This window comes from Rhinatrema bivittatum, chromosome 6 (genome assembly GCF_901001135.1).
Source record: "Rhinatrema bivittatum chromosome 6, aRhiBiv1.1, whole genome shotgun sequence".
NCBI lineage: Eukaryota > Metazoa > Chordata > Amphibia > Gymnophiona > Rhinatrematidae > Rhinatrema > Rhinatrema bivittatum.
The window spans coordinates 270430284-270454237 of NC_042620.1; the positions used below are offsets into that span (position 1 = coordinate 270430284).

General features: G+C 45.1%; 1 protein-coding gene across 1 annotated transcript in view; it reads right to left on the reverse strand.

Annotated features, from left to right (window-relative positions):
• Positions 1-260: 260 nt before the first annotated feature.
• Positions 261-23954, reverse strand: part of LOC115094284 (interleukin-20 receptor subunit alpha-like) — a 36803-nt gene continuing 13109 nt past the window's right edge. Inside the window, exons 2-7 of the mRNA XM_029607186.1 lie at positions 20767-20872; positions 19795-19997; positions 18448-18623; positions 16845-16986; positions 12702-12832; positions 261-1550 (exon numbers count right to left, since the gene is read on the reverse strand). Of these exons, the coding sequence (XP_029463046.1) occupies positions 720-1550; positions 12702-12832; positions 16845-16986; positions 18448-18623; positions 19795-19997; positions 20767-20872 (1589 nt within the window). The 3' untranslated portion in view covers positions 261-719. The remainder of the gene's footprint in view (positions 1551-12701; positions 12833-16844; positions 16987-18447; positions 18624-19794; positions 19998-20766; positions 20873-23954) is intronic.

Consider the following 23954-nt stretch of genomic DNA (forward strand, 5'->3'; position numbering starts at 1 on the left):
TGATTGTCTGCCGACTGGACCTGACCATCCTTGTTAGCTGCCTGCCCCGATCTTGGCTGTCTCCAACTCCATTAGTCTGCTGCATACCCTGACTCCAGCAAGCCATTAGACTTGTTCTTTTCACTGCCATAAGGACCCTCCTAGGGCCTGCTGGCTGCCAGAACTCAAGGGCTCAACTTCCAGGAAAGGCAGCTAGTATAGGTGAAGCTCCACTACAGGGCTCATTTGCCAGCTGCTGGCATAGGCCAAGTAGGTTCACCTATGAGGCTGTGTCAACTACACCACAGCACAAAGGACTCACACCCACACTACCCTTCACAGAGAGAGGGGGTTCCACTGGGGAGAGGAAGTCCTCTGGAAGGGATGGAAGTCATGAGAGGGAATTAGCTGGAGTGCAGGAAAGGTAAGAAGGAGGGTTTGATGGAGGGGTCTGCACTCCTGACAATTTATTTTGGTCATCATCTGGGGTCATGCAAATTTTCAAGTGCTAAAATGGGGTCACATCGACTAAATGTTTGGGAAGCCCTGCTCTACCATATATGAAATCATATTCTCATGTGTTAATAGAATTTACATTAGCATTCAATTCAAAAGCACCACAAAAGATTAAGGCAGTAAAACTTCAAAACATCTATTTCATCTTTTGTAACCAGCTTTTCACCAAAGAATGGGTTGGAAATTGAGGTATCAAGGGAAGAGAATGCATTTGATCAGGAGGATCAAGTCTCAGCATAGGTCTCATGATCAGTACAGATGGATAGAGGGATATCACGTAACTCATAACCAGAGAACGTCAAAAATTGTGAATCTTGAGTTTTTAAGCACGTATCACAGTCATGAATTTTTGCATCCAGTCCAGCTGAGCACATGTGTTCCACTTGGGGCTTATGTATGCACTCTAGGCCCCCATCAGATGTTGAATCTACACTTGATGTATCAGGACTGTTATCCTTCATTGCATCATCTTTCAGGGGATCATAGTAGTCTTCTGCTATGAAATTAAGTGTGTCTTCAGTAGTTTGAAATTTCACAGAATTGAGGGGAATATTAAGTTGATATGTCAGTAACTCCCTTGCCCTATCATAACAGAGATCCTTTTTCATATTTTCCTGGAGAAGAGTACTAGATACCGGAAGGAATGGTTCTGAATAAACATGGAGGCCCAAAGGTGGCTGAATTGCAGAGGCAACACTGTAGTTCTTGTTGCCCAAGTAGTTATCTTTCATCATTTCCACTGACAAAGCTGGATGAGGATTATTTACATCCATGGTTCCAGTATAATCCATTTGGCTGAAAGACCAGGAGGAGGAGCGATGAGTGTACGCATCATTGTCACAATAACCTGGCCCAAAGCCATTGTTCTGGTAACTGTCACCCTGTTGGACATCATATTTTTCTGGAAGTAGTTGGATTTTGGATATCTTCTGCTCAAGTTTTGAGTCTTCCTCCAAGTAATACACTACCATAGAAACTATGGAGATGGAATCGCTTTGAAAGTCGAGGTCATTCTTGGTACAAAGGTTCATTGTAATTTCTTCATTTATAATTTCCTGGAAAAAATAATAGGAGAAAATAAAATGCCATTTTATTTTTTACTCTGTTTTAAATCAGATCATTTTGAGTATCTGACAGATCACTGACACATATACAATATAACCAATACAATTATGATTCTGATTAATATTTTCTTCTTTGTAATGGGGTCCTATAATCTTACTGCAGCTCCAAAGCAAGTGCCCATGTGCAAATATTTAAGCATCATTGAAAGTTTATTCTGATAATTAGAACATAAGAACATGCCATACTGGGTCAGACCAAGGGTCCATCAAGCCCAGCATCCTGTTTCCAACAGTGGCCAATCCAGGCCACAAGAACCTGGCAAGTACCCAAATTATTTGACACTGAAAGGCCCTCAATGGATGCCCAAAGAATAGCACTCAGTTGACAATGATGTAATTGGTTTCTGAAAAGAATAAACTGCATGTTGTATGTGAGGATTCCCTGATTTGAGTCTTTCAACCTTGCAGAACTTGTTTTATTAGAACTATTTCAGCAATACATACAGAGACTCAGATCTTCCATAACCAAGTGGACATGACTTCAGAGCTTATAATTGCAAGGTTTTCACTTGTAGACAAGATGCCCTGAAATTACTTGCGTTTAGGTGTAACCCCATCTTCAGATAGCTACTCACTACCGATAGGGCCATAAAAGAGTTTATAGTTCTTGGGGCTGGATCCACTCACACTAGCTCTCGTGTAAGTCTCTTTGCCAAGGGCCTGGGTTCTTTGCTGGTGGAGGGGGGAGGGGGAAAATATCTCCTTGAAGACCCCGAGTGGCAGGGGTGGTACTGTTTCTTTTACCTGGGGATGTATGCCTTCTTTTGCCACTGCGAGTGAGGTTGGTGCCAATAAATCACACAGGGGACTCAGATGGAATGTCCAAATTTTAATTTTACTGTTGGTGTTTTTGTTAAATGAATGGCACCGTTCACATCAATTCTTTTTCCCCCAAAGTGGCCTTTACAGTTCTCAGTTTCTCTCTGTGCAAGGGCCTCTTACTACCAGGCAAGGGAAACACTCACCCAACAGGGCTTGGAAAAATGAGGTTCCCAAGTGGGCAGAGGTGAGGGTCGGTGCTAGCTTTGCTGCTGCTCTCTGCAAACAATTACTGTGCTGCCCTCCCCCATTGATTCACTCAGTCTCTGTCCCAGGCCGGTTAAATAAGGCCCAGCTCCCTCCAGAAATCAATATTTTAAAAAACTGATACCCATCCACTCCTCCACAGAAGCCATGGTCAAGGGAAGGGTATTACATATCTTAGGGAACCTTGCACACACACCTCCCCAACCCTCTATAGCCACGTAAAATGTAATTATGCACTTGTAAAATTTTACATGAAAAAGAACACTCACAAGTACAGTCTTCTGAGGCAAAATATCACTTACAACATATATATTATATTTACATGCACTGCTGTGCTGCCAACCAGAAAACTCTGAAAAAAAAAGACACTTGGAACTCCTATGGAATATTAGGAGTTGTGAGTTAGTGAGCCCTTGGCTCAAGGTGAGGGTTGGTACCGCCCACGGGGAGGAACCCCACTGGGCCTCACCGTTTGGAGGCGAGGTCTGTAGCAGCAGCTGACACAGCCCAGGGAGTGTAGAGAGAGCAGGAGACTGGGGTGTGGGTACAAAAGCCAGAGTTAGGAACTCCCAGTGGTGAAGTGCAGAGCAGGCCCCAAGGAGTGGGGAATGCAAGGCAACGTATGGAGGAGTGCCAAGGAAACAACCCCAGGGGGCAGTAGCCACGGGGTGAGTCAGCTCGGGAGGAATGACGTAGGCTTACCCAAGAAGCGGGGAAGCCCCAGGGGTCCCTGGCAATGCAGGAGGCACTACCCTGAGGAGCGGGGGAAATGTAAGCACAGTCTCTGATGTTGCAACAGAATGCTGGCCCGAGGGGCAGGGAGCGTGGCACAGTCACTGAAGTACACAAAGCACTGCTCCGAGAAGCGGAGAAGCGCGGCACAGTCACTGAAGTACTCAAGATGCTAACCCAAGAAGCGGGGAAGCGCAGCACAGGCACTGAAGTACTCAAGGTGCTATCCTGAGAAGCGGGGAAGCGTGGCACAGTCACTGAAGTAAGAGGCAATGGCCCGCAGAGCGGGGTGCACAGACGCTGAGTCTCCACAAAGCAGAGTAGTTCCAGAAGTGACCCCAAGAAGCGAGGAAGCTGGCAAGCAAGCATCCGAGGCACAGGGCCCTCCAAGAGGCGGATAGTCAGAGACAGGAATGAGCTCCCAAGGAGAGGGTGCTCGAAGAGTGTCTCACACCAGGAAGTGCAGGATACAGGAACCACGGTCCGAGGAGGGATCAGCAGGAATCAGCAATGAGGGAACTCGTTGCCAAGTCGATTAGAGCCAGAGTCCAGGGCTAGTGATGTCATCAGGAGGAGACGCCCCTGAGGTACCCGCCCTATAGTCCGTAAAGGAGGGCCATGTAGCATGCGCACTTGCTTAAAAAGGTCCGGAGGAGACATGGCAGTCGGCGGTGGCCCTGCTGCCATGTGGGGTCCTGGGACACGGCAACGTGTGTCAGAAGTGGCTAGCCACAGCCGCGAGTTCACCCAAGGAAGTGAGGGTGGCAGCACATGAAGTGAGTGAGAGTGGTCGTCTCATCTGTGACCGACGGTCATAACAGTACCCCCCCTCTCTTAAGGCTCCCCCCCCCCACCCCCACCCCCGGGGGTTTGGGTTTCCTAGGATGTGTGGCATGGAACTGCCTGATTAGATCCTTGTCAAGGATGTTGGCCGCAGGCTCCCAACTGTTTTCTTCAGGCCCAAAGCCCTCCCATGAGAGGAGATACTCCCACCTCTTTCCACGCTTCCTGATATCCAAGACATCCTGAACTTGAAAGGTGAAGTCCGCCTCTGAAGACAGAGGTTGGGACTCATGTGGCTTCTTGGAGAAGTCAGACAGTATCAGAGGTTTTAGTAGAGATATATGGAAGGCATTGTGGATTTTAAGAGAAGAGAGCAGTCGAAGACTGTAGGTCACTGGGCCCAGCCGGCGAAGCATGAGGAAAGGCCCAATATATCTGGGAGCGAAGCAGGCCGAAGTCAGTTTGATACGAATAAACCGGGTTCTGAGCCTCACCTAGTGTCTCGGGTTAAATTGAGGAGCTTCTCGATGATGAACATCGTAGAATTTATTTGATCTTTGAGCGGCTTGCTGAAGAAGTTGTTTGGTGTGATCCCAGAGTTGAAGTAACTCCTGCGCTGTAGCCTGCGTCACTGGGGATGGCACAGAAAGTGAGAGCAGGAGAGGAGACAGCGGCTGGTGTCCGTAAACCACCTGGAAGGGCGATGACCCAGTGGATGCGGACTGGTGGGAATTTAAAGCGAATGCCACCCATGGTGAATTGTACTCCCTGATCTGAGAGGATGTGTCTAGGGAGACCGTGGAGATGGAATACGTGGCGGATGAACAGATTCGCTAGCTCTGGTGCTGAGGGAAAGCCAGGTAGAGCCACAAAGTGAGTCATTTTCAAAAATCGATCCACGGTGACACAAATGGTATTATTGCCGCTCGAAGGAGGAAGATCCACAATAAAATCTGTCGCTATATGCATCCACGGTTCACTAGGCAAGGGAAGTGGTTGCAGGAGACCCCAAGGATGACCCGCTGGGGGCTTATGATGAGCACATATGGGACAGGACTCAACATAGACCTGTGTGCCCTTCTTCATGGTGGGCCACCTGTAGAACCTCTGGAGAGTGGAGAGGGTTCGAAACTGGCCCTGGTGGCCTGCAGTTAAGGAGTCATGAGCCCACCAAAGAATTTTTCATTGGAGTTGTCAGGGAACCACAGTTTTCCCAGGCGGCACAGTGAACGTAGCAGAAAGGAGGACTTTAGCTGGATCAATAATGTGCCGAGGAACATCGGGAACATCTTCTGTGTCAAAAGACCTGGAAAGTGTGTCGGCACAGCAATTCTTATTGGCTGGACGGTATCGTAACAGGAAGTTAAACCGAGTAAAAAAAAAGGCCCAACGGGCCTGTCGATGGTTTAGACGTTGAGCACGGTGCAAATACTCAAGGTTTTTGTGGTCAGTAAATACTGTAATCTGATGTTGTGCTCCCTCGAGCCAGGGATGCCATTCCTCGAAAGCCAGTTTAATTGCAAACAACCCCTTATCCCCAATTGCATAATTATGTTCCACTGGACAGAAGCATTTGGAGAAGAACGAACATGGGTGTAAGGTCTGGGGGGGCCAAATACTGGCTGAGTACTGCTTCTACACCGACGTTAGAGGCATCGACCTCGATGGTGAACGGCCATCGGGGGTCCAGGTGGTGCAGACATGGCTCCTAGAGGAATGTGGTCTTGAGATCCTGGAAGGCGGTCATGGCCTCGGGTGACCACTGAGACGGATTGACCCCCTTGCAAGTCATGGCCATGAGGGGGGCAGTCAGAGTATAATAGTGGTGTATAAATGACCTGTAGTAATTGGTGAAGCCGAGAAATCTCCACTTGGCCTTGAGGCCTGTGGGTTGAGGCCAGTCGCAGATACTTTTGGATTTTTGGGGATCTATCCGAAAGCCTAGGCTGGAAACCACGTAGCCAAGGAAAGGGACGGACTCTTGTTTGAAACAACATTTCTCAGCTTGGCATACAACTGGTTGTCCCACAAACGCTGAAGAACACTGTAGACATCCTGACGGTGGATCTGAAGGTCTTGAGAGAAAACTAAGATGTCATCCACGTACACATCGGTAGAGCATGTCTCTGCAGACCTCGTTCATCATATTCTGAAAAACCACTGGAGCATTACATAGGCCGAACGGCATCACAAAGTGGCCGTCACAAGTGTTAAACGCGGTTTTCCATTCGTTGCCCTGGCGGATCTGGACCAAGTTGTAAGCCTCTCTAAGGTCCAATTTGATGAAGATTTTAGCACCCTGAAATCTGTTGAAGTGTTCTGAAATCAAGGGTAAAGGAGTGAGCCGTCTTTCTTCCCCACGAAAAAAAAGCTCACTCCAGCGGGAGATTTGGAGGGCCGGATGAAGCCCTTGGCCAAGTTCTCACGAATATATTCCAACATGACTTGCATTTCGGTCAAGGACAATGGGTAAATCCTACCCAGAGGAGGTTCCGTGTTAGGCAGCAAATTTATTGCACAGTCAAAGGAACGATCTTAGAGAAAACGGTCACGTAGGAGGAATATTGCAGAGGAAGGCCCGGAAGAGAGGCAGAATTGGTTAGGCAAGGCACAGGTGATACAGACTCCAGGCATTTGTTGCGGCATCGAGAAAGTTGTAATGTGACCCAGTCAAACTGCGGGGTGTGTAGCTGTAACCACGGCAGTCCCAAGACTATGGGATGTATTGCTTTATCCAGAACGAAGAATGAAATGGACTCCACATTAAGAGACCCAGTACAGAGCTGGCTAGGAGCCGTGGAGTGAATGACCTCGCCTGGCAGAGATTCTCCGTGAATGGAGGACAGAAGTAAGGGCACTGGGGAGCAGATGGTGGGTATTCGGAGATGTTTAACAAATTGTTTCAGAATAAAATTTCCATCGGCCCCAGAGTCCACCAAGGCCAGAATATGAAATTCCTGATTGACTAGTTTAATGGAGACTAGCTAACGGTTAACAGAGGAAAGGGTGAAGTCAGGCCTAGGAGTAGTCCTCCGGCAGAACCTAGGCCTGGGAGTTTCCCAGACAGACTGGGCACGAAGCTATGGCATGTCCAGGTTGGCCACAATACAAGCAGAGAACTGATTGTTGGCGACAGCGTTTTTCTTTCAGGGAAAACCTACTTCGACCCATCTGCATTGGCTCTTTTACTTCTTTACTCAGAGTGCTGTCGGGCTTAGGAGAGTGCATATGACTGATTTGGGGTGAACTTGGTGCAATCCTCCTGGACACTCTCACCTCTTGTGAAGGTTCTCAAAGGTGGCGGTCGATGTGACCGGTGAGGTCTATCAGGGAGTCCAAGGATTCTGGCAGTTCAAGGGCCGCCAGCTCATCTTTGATCCGGGGGTGGAGGTATTCGAGGAAGATAGTACTTGGCAATCTGTTAGGATTCATGAGTTAGTGGACCCCTGGCCCGAGGTGAGAGTTGGTACCGCCCACGGGGAGGAACCCAACTGGGCTTCACCGTCAGGAGACTAGGTCTGTAGCAGCAGCTGACACAGCCCAGGGAGTGTAGAGAGAGCAGGAGACTGGGGTGTGGGTACAAAAGCCAGTGGTGACGTGCAGAGCAGGCCCCAAGGAGCAGGGAATGCAAGGCAAGGTATAGAGGAGTGCAGAGGAAACAACCCCAGGGGGCGGAGCCACGGGGTGAGTCAGCATGGGAGGAATGATGTAGGCTTACCCGAGAAGCGGGGAAGCCCCAAGGGTCTCTGGCAATGCATGAAGCACTACCCTGAGGAGCAGGGGAAGTGCGAGCACAGTCTCTGACGTTGAAGCAGAACGCCGGCCCGAGGAGCCAAAGTAGACAAAGCGTTGCTCCGAGGAATGGAGAAACGTGGCACAGTCACTGAGGTCTACAAGATGCTAACCCGAGAAGCGGGGAAGCTCGGCACAGGCACTGACGTACTCAAGGCGCTACCCCGAGGAGCGGGGAGCGCGGCACAGTTACTGAGAAACACAGAAAGCTGCTCCGAGGAGCAGGGAAGTGTGGCACAATCACTGAAGTAAGAGGCAATGGCCCGCAGAGCGTGGTACACCTATGCTGAGTCTCCACAAAGCAGAGTAGTAGAGGCAATGGCCCGCAGAGCGGGGTACACAGACGTTGAGTCTCCACGAAGCAGAGTAGTTCCAGAAGTGACCCCGAGAAGCGGGGAAGCTGTCAAGCAAGCATCTGAGGCGCAGGGCCCTCTGAGGAGCGGATAGCCAAAGACAGGAATGAGCCCCTGAGGAGCTGGTACTCGAAGAGCATATCACGCCAGGAAGTGCAGGATACAGGAACCACAGTCCGAGGAGGGATCAGCAGGAATTAGCAAGGAGGGAATTAGTTGCCAAGTCGATTAGAGCCAGGCCCCAGTGGTGCTTAAGAGTCCAAGGCTAGTGATGTCATCAGGAGGAGACGCCCCTGAGGTTCCTGCCCTAGCGTCCTTAAAGGAGGGCCAAGTAGTGCACGTACGCGCCTAGGAAGGCCTGGAGGAGACATGGCAGTTGGCAGCGTCCCTGCCACCATGTGGGGTCCCTGGACAGGACAATGTGCGTCGGAAACAGCTAGCCACAGCCATGAGTTCACCAAGGAAGAGAGGGCTGCAGCACATGAAGTGAGTAAGAGCAGTCGCAGCCATCTGCGACCGATGGTCATAACATGGAATTTATAATGGCACCTCAGAAAGCCATGAATAAATGTAATTACCATTACAATATAGTAAACCCCCCATACCAAAACAATCCTACCTGCCAGCACTCAAACAGTAGCAACCTTATCTATGAAAAGGCAGCACTGCAAATATTACACCAGGCCCTAGAACACTAATACACCTCCTATTGGGAAAACAGAACAAGCCAGGCTGCTATAGATTCCTATACAGAAACTACATGTGAACAGAATACCTCACCTCTATCACACATGCAGAATACAGACAGTCCCTGACCAAATACAGAATAAAGAGTCCAGAAAGTATAAATAGAAACATGCTGAGAAGAATTGAACTAGAACCCACAATAAGCCAATCTCTATATGCAGACCAACAATGCAAAACCAAAACATAACCATTCTTCATAAAACATTAAATAATAAAATCAAGAAATATAAAACATAATAGTAAAATCATACTCATCAAAAGAATAAATATTTCAAACCAAATAATGAATAGAATATCCAAAATTTTCCAAACACCAATACGATATTTTAAAAAATGTTCTAATATTTCCCCAAAAAAACAATAAAATATTTCGATACAGCAAAAATATCAAATTACACCCAATAATTAAAACTAATAAGGATTAAAAAAAATATCCTGCTCTCCATACCTAGGATCTTTTGATTTCTACTAGTCATCCTGAGATTTTCGTAGATTTGGGGAGATAGGGCCGTACAAATTTTATCTTCTCTCTCACTCACACCCACACACAATAACACATTGATTCTCTCACACACTTCCTGTCTCATATACATGCCTATGCTCTCACACATACTCCCTGTCTCCCTTAGACACATAAGGGTAGATTTTTAAAAAAATACGCACACGCCTCCATGTGCGCGCACTACCTGGCGCGTGCACATGGACTCACAATTTTATATCCATTGTAAAACTGACATAAAAGAAAAGTGTCTGCTAGCCAAATTGTACAAATCATCATCACATATAAGGTCAAAAATTATTTTATGATGTCAATTTTACAATGGATACCTCTGAATGTGTCTGAAACACTACCCTCCCAACCCTAACCCACCTCCCGAAAACATACCCCAAAACAAAGAGTATCAGACTGAGCCTTATAGAGAGTCTCTCTCTCTCACACACAAGATATGTGCATAGAGCTGCAAACATATTCACATGAAGAGTATTTTATAACCTATGCATAGCCTTTATAAAATAGCACATATCTTTGCTCACAGCAAGATACGTGCATTTATGGGCGCTCACGCGACCCATTTACCTGTATATATTTTCATCCTATTATTTTTGACGGGCTATTCCACTAGTTGTATGATAAAGGTTGAGAACTGGTTAACTATAAATATGCTTTGTTTAAATCAATCAAAAACAGAACTTTATTTAATTGTAAATAAAATATAATTGAAACTGGAAAAGAAAAAAAAGGAAGTCTTGTGGGTGAGACATCCTTTGCTAACAATCTTTCAACCTTAAGTATTATTACATTCCAAGGTTTTACCACTCAGCTAAGAGATAAAAGTCCAGTTTCAATTATATTTTATTTACAATTAAATAAAGTTCTGTTTTTGATTGATTTAAACAAAGCATATTTATAGTTAACCAGTTCTCAACCTTTATCATACAACCTTACAAAGATGTCCTTTAAAGGATCAGTCCTATTCGGAAACAAATTGGAAAAACTGGCCAGTAAATGTAGCGAATCTCCAGTCCCCTGGCTCCTGAAAGATAAGAGGAAGCAGTTGCAGCACCACTCGTCTATAAGGGGCTGGTCCAGGAGCTCCCAATGTTTCTGCCTCTATAGAAACTCGACATTTCAGAGATCTCAGCCCTTTAGGAGAACTCAGTCCTTTCATAATCAACAGCCCAAAGAGGGGCAGGTTCTGGTTCAGGCTCATCCCAAACTTCCCAATGAAATTTTATCAACCCACCTCCGGAATAAGAAGAACATAAGAATATGTCATACTGGTCTGACCCAGTATGACATATTCATACTGGGCCCAGCATCCTGTTTCCAACAGTGGCCAATCCAGGCCATAAGAACCTGGCAAGTACCCAAAACTAATAGCAGGTTGACTTAGTTTTTGGGTACTTGCCAGGTTCTTATGGCCTGGATTGGCCACTGTTGGAAACAGGATGCTGGGCTTGATGGGACCCTTGGTCTGACCCAGTATGGCATATTCTTATGTTCTTCTTATTCTGGAGGTAGGTCGATAAAATTTCATTGGGAAGTTTGGGATGAGCCTGAACCAGAACCTGCCCCTCTTTGGGCTGTTGATTATGAAAGGACTGAGTTCTCCTAAAGGGCTGAGATCTCTGAAATGTCGAGTTTCTATAGAGGCAGAAACATTGGGAGTTCCTGGACCAGCCCCTTATAGACGAGTGGTGCTGCAACTGCTTCCTCTTATCTTTCAGGAGCCAGGGGACTGGAGATTCGCTACATTTACTGGCCAGTTTTTCCAATTTGTTTCCGAATAGGACTGATCCTTTAAAGGACATCTTTGTAAGGTTGGCCTTGGAGGTTGCATCAGCTGACCAGTTCCGCAGCAATAGCTGTCTTCTGGCCACTACCACTGAGGCTATTCCTCTGGCTAAAGTATGAACTAAATCAGAGCCCACGTCTGCTAAAATGGTGGCAGTGGTTCCATAACTGCTCTGGGATTCACCCCCGAGTCATCCATCTCCTGAGAGAGAAGTAGGCTCGAACGAGCTACCAGGGCACAAGAAGCAATCTGTAAGGTCATTGCTACTGCGTCAAAGGCTTGTTTAAGGATGGACTCCATCCGTCTATCATGCGCATCCTTTAAGGCCTTTCCTCCTTCCTGTGATTGTTGTTCATTTGGAGACGGCGCAGACTAGTGCATCCACTTTAGGGAAATGCAAATGCTCTTTCACTGCTGGGTCCAGCAGGTATAGAGCTTCTAACACTCAGCCCCCTTTAAAACTTGCTTCTGGAGTATCCCATTCCAGGTCAATCAACTCCTGGATGACTTCCAGTACTGGAAAATAGCAAGAGGCTTTCCGCAGGGAAATCAGAATGGGATTCTTATTTGGTTCCATCATAGAGTCCGCCCCAGGAACTTCCTGCATCTTCAGGGTCTGGGAAACCAATTCGTGTCTATGAAAGAATCATAACATGGTTCGATACAGTTCCAACCCAGGGGAGTTTCCCCTTCTTCCAACGGATCTGGCTCTTCCTCTTTGTCTGTGCCATCAGGGAACCTTCTAGGGATACCCTTGGTCAGGCGAGGCATACCTCGAGGTCTGCCGATAGGAATGGGAGAAGGAAAGGTTACCGGCTGGGGTTCTGTCTGGACAGGGGAAAGCGAGGTAGTAGACTGTGCCTGTAGGAAGGCTTGAAGGCCTTGAAAGAATTCCACCCAAGAGAAGGCAGCCGGGTCCATGCCTAGCCCAGGGACAACTGGGGTGTGTCCAGCTGAGTTTCCCTCTCCCACAGATGACCCAATCAAGGGAGTGCTCAGGTCCAGAGTACTTTAGTTAAGGCTGTGACCAACCTATCATCTCAATGAAAGGAGCCAGGCTTAGCAAAGTCTGGGGAGGCCAACTCCCCTTGGGCTTCCTCATAGTGCTGACACAAGCTGGAATCCAGGTTAGGCTGTGAAGCCCTAATATGATGAGCAGCGCAGACAGCAAGGCGCTTATGTTTCTTGGCTGTATTGTTGTTTGTTGTTCTTTATTTTATTCTTTGTTGTATTTGATTGTTGTACATTATCCTATTTGGGAGGAGCAGTTTATAAGTGTGACAATAAATATAAATAAATAAATACACATCTTCATCAAATACTAAACAGTACAAACATCCAGTCTTACTCACCAGTGTTCTTGGGAGCTGCATTTTGGAAGGACTCGAATGTATATATTTTATGGTAAAATATATAAATCCCACAAAACTCAGGATGATTATTATTAGAACAGCAAATATCATAACACAGATCAGCTGAACATCTGTACAAGAAACATGAGAGAGGAGAAAGAGAAAAACAGAAAAAGAAATATGAAAGCATGTTTTTAGAATTGTTATGGAAACAAGACCTACCCAAAGGACTACTTATGAAGATGACATGCCCTTCTCAACCCCCCAGTTTTTAGCAGTCTTAAGTCTATTTCCATAACCAATTTTCAACCAACCATCCTACTTCAAGTATCTCCTAGTGATGGTTCAGAATAAGAAATTCTCTCTCAAAGATCAAATGTTTTACCATAAGCCTTTATAGATGGCCTGTTTTCTCACTTTTCTCATAGTTTTTCCTCCCGTTGAGGATGCCTACTTCCGATACTATACTAGAATCAATCATGTATCATGATAAGAAGCCCAGGAATAACCTCCACCCATCCCCAGGAACAACATGAAGCAGGAACTGAAGCCGTTTCCCAATTTCCAACATGTCGAATTCACAAACCTTATCAAACTAGTACCAAGCTGGTAGTGATGTTTGTTCATCGATCAGCAATTGTCTAATTTTAAAGTCTTGGTATTCCTTGTGCTCCTTTACCTCCAAAAGGAATCATGTTGAATCTAAAAAAATATGTACTGCAGTACTATAATCCGAGCAGCTTAAATTGTGTTACATTTGATCAAGTACTATCCATCCAATATTTTTGTTTGAGAAATTTCAGAATATCATAAGAGCTCCTGCCAGGGCAACAAAAAAAAAATGTTCCATTTCCTTTGACTCAGAGAAGGAGCCCAGAAGAAGAGGGTACAGCTGGCAACTGTGTAGTCTAATATTTGCCTACAATTTTGTGGTACTGGTAACAGGAAACAGATACTGTATAGAGCAGCCTACCTACACCCAGTATTCTGGTTTCACAGACTAGCAAACTAGGCTATTACTGTAACCTAAAAGCTTTCCTTTCTCTTCCTTTTTCCATCCCACTGCAATAATGGCAAAATTAATTTTAAAACATTGGGACTGTCCCTTAAAGGCAGATAACAGAACAGCAGCACTGGGAACTGTAACTATTAAATCTAAACACCCTTGTTCTAAATTTCAGCTCTGCACTCCTCTCAAACCACAGAAAAAGTACTTCTATGACTTGAAAAAGCAAGAATATATAAGAAACAGCCTGTGAATGCAGTAACATTTTAAAAGGGGTGATCACTAGGCCCGGATCAAGCATGCCTCTGAGGGGGACCAAAAGATAGCATCTAAATTTGTATGGTAGAGACCTGAAATGATCTGAACAACTTTCATTATTAAAAATAAATAAATCTACTATTCCATCAATTAGCAAAGGAATAATCAGTGCTCCAAAATATTTCTATACTAATGTCTGCTTTAATGGAATTGTAATCCAGATCAAAATTCAATGCCCTAGAGCCGGCTGTAGCACATTGACTGGGCTCCCACTAGCCACATTACTCTAATCTTTTTTCACTGATTTTTGGAGCTTTGGGAGCACTGCAATAAGGTCTAAAGGTGGCAATAAGAGTTCTATACCAAAGATGTGGGTAGATAAAGCCATGAAAAATAGCAAATCTGGAGATACATTTCCTTCAAAGAAACCTGACTTGGGCCTAGCAGATGAGTCTTCCTTTGGCCGTGAGAACTGGCCAACTCCTGATCTCCCAACTGACATGATATAGACTATTTACCAGCTGTTTGGTCAATTTTTCAATACTTTATCTAAAATAATAATTTGAAACTGAAAATCATCATTGAGAAATTGGCGCAGCTTGTTTCCTCCATGCGAAAAGCAGGATGAACAGCTGGACATAGTTAAAATTCAAGTCAGTGATCTAGAGGATGGCTTCACTGTATACAGCCACTAGATTGGCATTGCTTGAGAGGAAATTTAGAATTATGGATGACTGACAAGAAGATTTGGAGAACAGAGGATGATGAAAATCTCTGAATTGTGGGCCTCCCTGAAAAGGTGGAAGGCGTCAACATGGTTGAGTTTGTTTCAAAATGGCCTCCAATGCTACTGGACGTAGAGGTTAAAAATAACTGCTTCAAAATAGATCATGCGCATAGATCCTTGACCATAAGATATCACCTAATCCCTTTAGAAAAACAAACTAGCTAGAGGGGATACCATTTTACAGCTCCTCCTATATGAGGTAGCAGCTGAATGGGTGGACCCTCTTATATCTAGGAGACTAGGACTAGATTCAGGAAGAGTTGAAAGGAGAGTTTGAGGAGAGAGGAGCCCTAGTGGAGTGGTCCCTTTCTTTTTTGGTGAGGTCTGTAGCTTCACCCCAGATACTTTGAGAGACCACCTACCTATGCATTCCCTGCCAGATTAGGTATCAATAAAGAAAAATTAAGACAGTGTATAAGGATTTGGACTGTGGTAAGGATTATTTTGCCTGGAGCTCTGAGGAGAGATTTCCCCCCTGGATCCAGAGAAACAGCCTATGAATGCAGTAACATTTTAAAAGGGGTGATCACTAGGCCCGGATCAAGCATGCCTCTGAGGGGGACCAAAAGATAGCATCTAAATTTGTATGGTAGAGACCTGAGATGATCTGGTCCCATCAGCACTCTTCAGAAGCAAAGAAGGGGCTCTTCTGAGCCCCCCCCCCCAAAAAAAACCCCCATCCTAACACTTTAAATTAGTTAACAACCTCCACCCTCCTGACCCCCCCAAGACCTGCCAAATTAATTAAATACAACCCCCCACCATCCTGACCCCTCCCCAAGATCTCCCAAATTAATTTACTACAGCCCCCCACGCTCCTGACCCCCCCCCCCCAAGACCTGCCAAAAGTCCCTGGTGGTCCAGCGGGGGTCCGGAAGCAATCTCCTGGACTTGGGCCGTCGGCTGCCAGCAATCAAAATGGCACCAACGGCCCTTTGCCCTTACTATGTCACAGGGGCTACCGCTGGCATTGGTCGACCCCAGTGACATAGTAAGGGCATAGGGCCGTTGGTGCCATTTTGATTGCTGGCAGCCGACGGCCCAAGTCCAGGAGATCGCTCCTGGACCGCTCCTGGACCCCCGCTGGACCACCAGGGACTTATGGTAGGTCTTGGGGGGTTCAGGAGGGTGGGGGGTTGTAGTAAATTAATTTGGAAGGTCTGGGGGGTGGGTCAGGAGGGGGCGGGGGTTTTGTTAGATTTTTAATTTTTTTTTATATTCGCTCCATAAGACGCACAGACAATTTTCCCCCACTTTAGGGGGAAAAAAAGTGCGTCTTATGGAGCGAAAAATACGGTATGTTGTCTTGCTTTATTGGATAAACTTACTTAGATACTTCCGGTATGCTGAGATGCCGACTTGTGCATTTCTGCTGTTTTGTACTGTAAATTTAAACAAGATTCCTGCGGTGGACAAATACAGTAGACTTCCTGTTTGCTGTCAATCGGTTTACAGACTGGGTGCTGAGTTTTGTGCCTAAGCTAATGTCTGTAACTGCACTACCAGTTACTGTGAAGGAATTAACATTATTTGAATGGTCATCTTCTTTCTCACTTTGCTCATAGATATATATATATATATAGCCCCTGAAGCAGCCCACACTGTATGGGCGAAACTCGGCCCGAGTCGGGCACTGGTTTTTACCTTTAATTAAAGTATTTCCTGACACCGATCTAATTTTGTTTTGGTTGCGTAGCTAGGGATGGGCAAGTAATTCAGTTTTCAGATAGAACCCTTCATATTTCAGCAAAAACCCCTTGTGGATACTATGGCAGTTCGAACCACAGATAATCATGAATTTCATGTATTCTTCCAAGATTTTTATTTGACAAGCTTGGCATTTTTATACAAGCAGGACATATGTCTCCTACGCACTCAGACCAATTTTGGACACTTATTCCAATAGACAGATTTCCATGAACCAAGCAAGAACTTGTGCTTTCAGATCCATTTTTCAAACGTTCACCTATCTGTAGTTATAAAATAAAGGTACTTGTGTGCTCTCAGGAAATATTTTACAAAGAGTACTGACTGAGCCCATTCTCCCATCATGCCTATAAAATGCCATTGTAAGTGGTTTGCAAATGCTGACCTGGAGGATTAGGAGGTATCTCGATACACTTCTGGGATGATCCCTTCTGATTCTGCACTCCGACACTAACGCAGTAATTGCTTGGGGCTTTCTGGTATTCAAATGAGTACGTGATATTTTTGCCAAAGGAGTTTCGTATATCCTTAAAAAAAAAAAGGGGGGGAAAGTGAACATTTTACTCTAGCTTCTTGTTCTGACAAGTTACAGCTACAAGGAGGCTCTGTGGCATTTGCTACCAATTTCACGTGACAATAGAAGCATATTGAAGGACGCGATGCCATTAATCTTAATCACCCTCAACTGGCAGCTTGTTTTCTAGGACATATCTAGCAGCTGGAAAATGAATGGAAGAAAATAACTCTGAAGCCTTCCATGACTGTAGATATCATTTTTTTTTTAGACAGTGTGACAGGTAAAGATGAAAAACATGAACATGAACAATTAGGATAGCTCAGCCAGAGAAACTCTCCCTTTTGCTCAGTGCTGACCCCCTTAAGATTTCAGTTTTATACAAGGCATTTTTTTCAGGGTACTGAGTCCCAACACCTTTTCCTCCACATGCTTAAATTGTCCTTTGATCCCCCCCCCCCCAAAAAAAAAAAAATATGTCCAGCGCAACTCCGTTCCCCTTCCCGTGTCCTCGAATCGGCATGGAGAAGGGACTTGGGGAAGATAGACTGCTGCCTGGACAGGGAAGTTGGGAAGAGAAAAGGGACTGATGTTTGGCCCCTGGGGAAAGAGAGAAGGGATTCAGCCTGCCTATTGGGAACAGGGAGACGAAAGACAGAGAGGACCCGACACGCCCCCCCCCCCCCCGGGGGGGGGGGTAGAGAGAGAGGGCAAAGCAGTGTTATATGGAATGTGTTATGTGTGCATCTGTGTGCGACTGTTACTGGCGGGGAAGGTCCTTATGCTGGACCTGCTGGGCCACCGTCACATTTGTGAGAAAGGAGTATGCTCCGTTAGGGTCCAAAACATCTTTTTGCTTTAGTGATTTGAATGTGTATACTTTTATGAAGGCCAACAGAACAGAAACAGTGATTTATGTGCGTTTTTATTTGCACTACAAAATTACAAAAAATGGACCTTGTTGGATCAATGATTAGACTTTTGAACCATTCTTAACAAAAAAGTGAAATGATTCATTGTATGATAGTCCATAAGAGATTTCTGTATGGCTTTGAAGTTTTTGTATTTACAATACAGTCATTTCATAGGCTGCCCCTCTCTCTCTCTCATCATTGAAAATGGTCCCCCAGTGGTTGAATGCAGGAAATACATCAGGTCTGGCACTTATCGCAGAATCTGAAATTGTATCGCTATATTAGCATAAAACATGCCCCTTTTGCTATCGCATGCGGTACTTACCGCATTTTGATAAATCCACCCCTAAGTTTGTAGTAATGAGTTAAAGATGCATTATCAAACATAACTGAAAACATAACATCCTCTGTTGCATCTGTTTATTTCTTTGCATCAGAAAAATGTTAGGCCTGGATGAAAACAGTTTGATGCTATGAAATCCTATTGATGTGTCTTCAAACTATTTCTTTTGTTTAGGGGGTGGTATTTATTGAAATAACTTGTTATTCCTGTAACTTACAGTACGAAGTCTTCTGTCACCTTCATACCAGATGATTTCATAGTTAATTATTGTGAGAACTTCATGGACAGCCATGCAAGCTCCTCCTTGACAATATCGCGTGAGTGGCATAGAGATGTTCACTGTCAGGTTATGATCTTGTAAAAACAAAGCCAAGACAGGGGGACCCAGTATTGCTGCAAGAATAAAAAGAGAGAGCTCAATGTTCAGACCTCAAGAGTGCCGATAAAGTCAAATTTCTATTTTTTTGAATTTTTGGGAACATTCTGTAAAATCAATGCACATGTTCACTTTAGACTTTAATGGAAGGCTTTCCATGTGAAATGCAATTCGCCTGTTTACTTTTATTAAATTAAGAAAAGAAAGAGGGAGGTTTCAAAATGCAGTGAAGTGGAAGAACTTTGTGTGTGGGGGGGTTCATGTTCCATCAGCAAGCTTTTCTATGCAATTCTGCAACAACAAAAAAATTGCTGTCAGCAAATTCAGCATGAAGTATCCTCAACCTGGAGCACATAGAGATGTTTTAATTGAACCTGCAGTGCATAGATGAGCACTTTATTTTTATGAATCTACATCTGGTTGCATTGGCCAACAGAATATTAGTGGTTTTGTGACTCTCTTCATGGAGGGTACATCACCCTGACCTTGGCAACAGAGGGTCAGTCAGAATGTTTTTTGAGCAAGCTGGACCACCACGAAAGGTAAGTATATCCTTGTTGAAAACAGATTTAAAAATGTTGGTTGATTTTTCACATTGTTCAAAAAGAAGGCTGTCAGATCAATCATGTATTTTCTCTGAGGTCTTTTGTTGCTTGTACAGAATGAATTTGAAACTTTTTGGAGCAGAGTTGGCGCTTTTCCAGTTGAATTGGGTTTACTTCACTGCCTCTGCATCCTTTTTCTGGCTCTTGCTAAATGAATGGAAGTTAGAAAATTAGAATTCCATATTCAGTCATGATCTGCATAGTTAGCCGGATGAACCTATCTGATAGCTTTCTCCAACTCACTTTAGGACAGCTTTGTGGCACAAAACGTTCTCCAGCTAACGCTAAAAATTGGAGTTATCCAGATAACTTATCTGACTAATGTAACTCCTCCCCAAAATGCCTCCAAACCTCCATACGCTATTAGACTAAATTTTAGCCTCTGAGTTATGCAGCTAAATGCCTCGGAATATGGATCTCCTAATCTTTAGGAGGCCTGGAAAAGATTTGCAGGATATAGTTGTCCTGCACAGTAAGAAAATATAGAACATTATAACTTTTCAAAATCCCAATATAAATCTAACAAAGTGTGAAATTAGGTCCCTCATTTTCCTACTATCTTAAGTAGCTCAAATGGACTTACAGTTATTAAAAGGGTGCAGCTGATTGGACGTTTTCCACTTAGACACATTGGTGCTATTGATAAATCTCACTCTGGCTTCGAAGTGGTCATAAATATCTCTATCACTGTCATTCATATACTGTGATAGGTCACATGTACAGGAAAAGCTGACATTGCCACAAGTCAGATCCATTTTGGTCCAAGTTTTGTATATTGTGTTACTTCTGAAATATAGCATAAGCAACAAATAATCAGGGAACTCATGGTGTTATTTTACTTACAGTCCTGTTTCCCCACCTTATACCTTTATTCATTCAACAACAGTCTCATTCTTCCAGGACCATCTCCGACTGGAACAGACAATATTTCTTAGCTAAGGTGCGAACAAATCTTTAAAATGATAATGCCTGAAATGTGGAATGAGCAACTTGCACACAGGAATCAGGAAGGAGGAGGGCGAAGAGGAAAGTGGAGGTGGAAGGAGGGTGAGAAATGGAGAAGGTGAGGATCCGTTAATATTTCACACCTGGATTTAGTCATACAGGAAGTCAAAACATGCACACTCCAGGGAAGTGTGCTCCAGTAAAGCCTACTCCCCCTGAAAGAATAAAGAAAGATTGCAACAAAGGAATAAAGCGGAATGAAGACGTAAGTGAGGGAGATAAAAAAAAAAAAAAAAAACAGTTATAGGCGAGACTAAACTGAACCAGAAGTTACACTCAGAACTTATGGGGACTTTTTTCCCAGGACATGGGTGGATCCAGATGTGTGCGGGGGAGGGGGGATGGGATTCATGGCTGTCAGAATCCTCATGTTCCCCCGACATGTCCTGAAAATTTGGTGTGGACCAGACACTAAACACAAAAGTTATTAAGAGGACAAACAAACACATATTCACGCACACACACACACACACACACAAACATTGCGATCCCCATGAGTCCCTCTTTTCCTTCAGAGAACAGGAGAACGAGGTGACTTTTTACGACATACCTGATTTCTGCTTCATAGTGGGTACATTCTTGTAGATTATCCGACTCCCAAGTCAAGGTGTAGTGTAAATTTTCGGAAATTAGTTTCACGTTCTTTAAATTGAGCGCTAAAAGAAGAAAATAAATTAACAAAAACGTCTTTTTTTTTTTTTTTTTGCGTGCTAAACTTATTTAACATTTAAAAGTTGCATTGCAGTAAAGACTTTGGAAAAGTGGGAAATGGAAAATACAGAAAGATGAAAATGTACCGCCAGGAGCAAAAGACTTAGCTTTTGGGTACTTGCCAGGTTCTTATGGCCTGGATTGGCCACTGTTGGAAACAGGATGCTGGGCTTGATGGACCCTTGGTCTGACCCAGTATGGCAGCTTCTTATGTTCTTATGTTCTTATTTTATCAGTCTGGGGCGTAAATGTAGTGAAGGCTATGATGGGGTAATGCAACAGGGGATAGGGGTCCTTTGGCTGAATGGTGAATAGCTTGCAGCTGCTAGAAGATTACAAATGCACGCTATCTCCGATATGGTAACAAGTTCTGTAAAGTAAGTTCCGACAGACTGTACCCTTCACAGTGTCAGCTGCACACTGCAGAGACGACACCCACAAAGACTGTGCATCCTCACAGTAGGCTGTATATGCAGTGAAGCCCTGCAGAGAATGTGTACCCAGCAAGCAGCCGTAAACTGCTTCCAGAGAGGAAGGGTCAGAATAGTGGCTGAGAAGGTAAAACCCAGCTCCTCCAGGATGGCCTGGGGGAGCCTATTTCAATCGCTATGTGAAGCAGGTCCCCAGCTGTAGTCTTAGCTGTGTGGTGAACATCAGGCGGAAAGTTTCTGCTAACATCAGCCGGGTAACTTTTCAGGCTGCCACAAACATTTTATCATTTGCAATTGCATTTCAAAGTCAAATTTTGCTCTGGTCAGGCTGTGTTGTGTACTTTAAGTTTCTTGTTACCCGTTAGGAACCCAATCCAGACAGAAGACCGACATATGAAGAGCATGTAATCTAAAGATAAAACAAACATTCTCGTCAGCAGAAGGTTCCTGTCGGACCTGGACTTGCTAGGTTTATTCACCGTTGTTTTCATTTGGAATTAATGGATCCATTTTACCAAATGAGTTGCTTTCCTGATTAATAAAAGCACTTGGTAGTGACTACTTATTACTGTCTGCTGTTCTTTCATGAGTTACAAACATGCTTTCCTAACTACAGAAAAACAGGAACATATCTTTTCTTTTAAAATAAAGCTTTCAGCAAAATATTCCGAAGGGTATGTCTGGCATAATTAGAAAGTTGGAAAAATTGCAGGGTGATGCTGTGGTGTTTTCATTTTTTACAAGAAACCTTGTGTACTGTGGAGGACAATTTCAAAGGATCTAGGCAAGAGAATGAACTTTTTTCACAATTTAATGCGACACTTTAGCAGGCAACTCCATTAACACAGAGACAGTTACTTTATAATATCCTCAATGACATGCATGATTCCTCACATCATGGGTATGAATTTACTAAAATATCTTTCTTCTTTTCGTGCATGTTTGCCAGGCCTCCACAGTTCTTTTTTTTTTAATTTTAATTTTTGGCCCAGCTTCTTTCGGTTTCCAACTCAATTGGAACTGGACTCGGGAACCTCCATTCACAAATATCCAGGGCAGTTCCCCTAGTTTTCATAACTTTTCCTAGCCCCAGCCACTGCAGTGCTAATCTTTGGCCAGGGGCCTCAGATCTCCATTCCCTAATTCCAGGTTAATGGCTGTCACTATTCAGCCCTGGCTGAGACTCCTCCCCCTAGGGTCTGTGAGTGTAGCCTCCGCTGCATCAGTCAGTCTGGTTAGTCAAAGCTGGGCCTAACAATCAAACCGGAAAGGAAGCAAAACCAGCAAGGATGATATCTAGTCTGCTGCCATTTCAAGTGGTCATGGACACAAAGTAATACTACATTTTCATTATATAATACAATATTAAGAGTGCCCAAAAACACATTTTCATTTCTAATGGACAAGAGTAATAGTATATATTTTTTTATCAACAGGCCTCAAGGTTTCACAGTACTTACCACAAAGGAACTACATAAAGTTCCCGGCGACTTAGTATGAAAGCAGGGCACAAGGGGGGGTGGGGAGGGCTGGAGCACAATAGGTAGAGGGTGGGGTCTGGAAGGGTTAGATGGCGGGGTGTGGGGGGGCGGGGGATCGAGAGGGACAAAGGGGGAGGCAGGTGGCACACGATTGGCTGGGGCCGGGCTTTAAAGGGGGAAGCAGCTTGCGTGCAGGCTCCCCTTTTGCCCCGGCCGATCCAGCGAGGGCCCAGTGGCCAGGTCTCATACCCCTTACCCTCCTGCATCATCCTCGAGTGCTCCAAGGGCGGGCTCATCTGACGAGAGTGAGCAAGGGTGCTCTTTTTCGCGGGTAGGTTGTTTTTTGGGTTTTTTTTGTCTTTGTTTCGTTTTGTTTCTTGGGTTGCTTGGGCCCGGGTCTTTTCTCGTTCCTTTCTCTCCTCCTGCCGCCGCTGCCACCAATGGGTGCACCCGCTAGAAGAGACCCCCCCTCCCTTGTGAAGTGTCCTAGCTGTGATGGGCCATGCTGTGGGCGGGGGAGGGCAACCGCAAGCATCGGCGCTCAATTGGGGGGGGGGGGGGAGGAGAGCGAGCAGCTTCTTGAGTCAAGGATGGGAGGCTGGGCCTTGGGATGACTTCCTGCTGTGAGATGGTTTCTCATCGCAGCAGCGATAAGGACAGGACAGATCAGGCAGGTAAAAGTGTGCGGGGCCTGCCATGAGCCGTTCGTGGGCAACCTGAAAAGTGCCATGCAGGCTGGGTGACCACGTTCGGCACTCAGGTCTTGTTCAAGGCTGCCTTGTTTACAGCGGCCATGCGTGTGTGGGTTGGCCATCGGCCATGGGCATGTGGGGTGGCCAGGTGTTTTGTGGGACAGCAGGTTCTCCCAGGGCACCAATTCTAGTGCAAGGCAGAAAAGTTTTTGTGCTGGGCGAAGTTACAAGGTGGCCATGTTTTGAGCAGGGCACCAGGTCTTGCGTGAGGTGTCCAGGCTCCATGAGAGGCGTCCAGGTTTTTTGTGCCCCAGGCATGACGGGGGCGGCTAAGCATGGGTGAGGTGGCTCAGGTTTGGTGTAGGGCAATGAGGTTCGGTGTAGGTTGCCATATTTGGGCGTGGGGTGGCCATATCTTGGCAG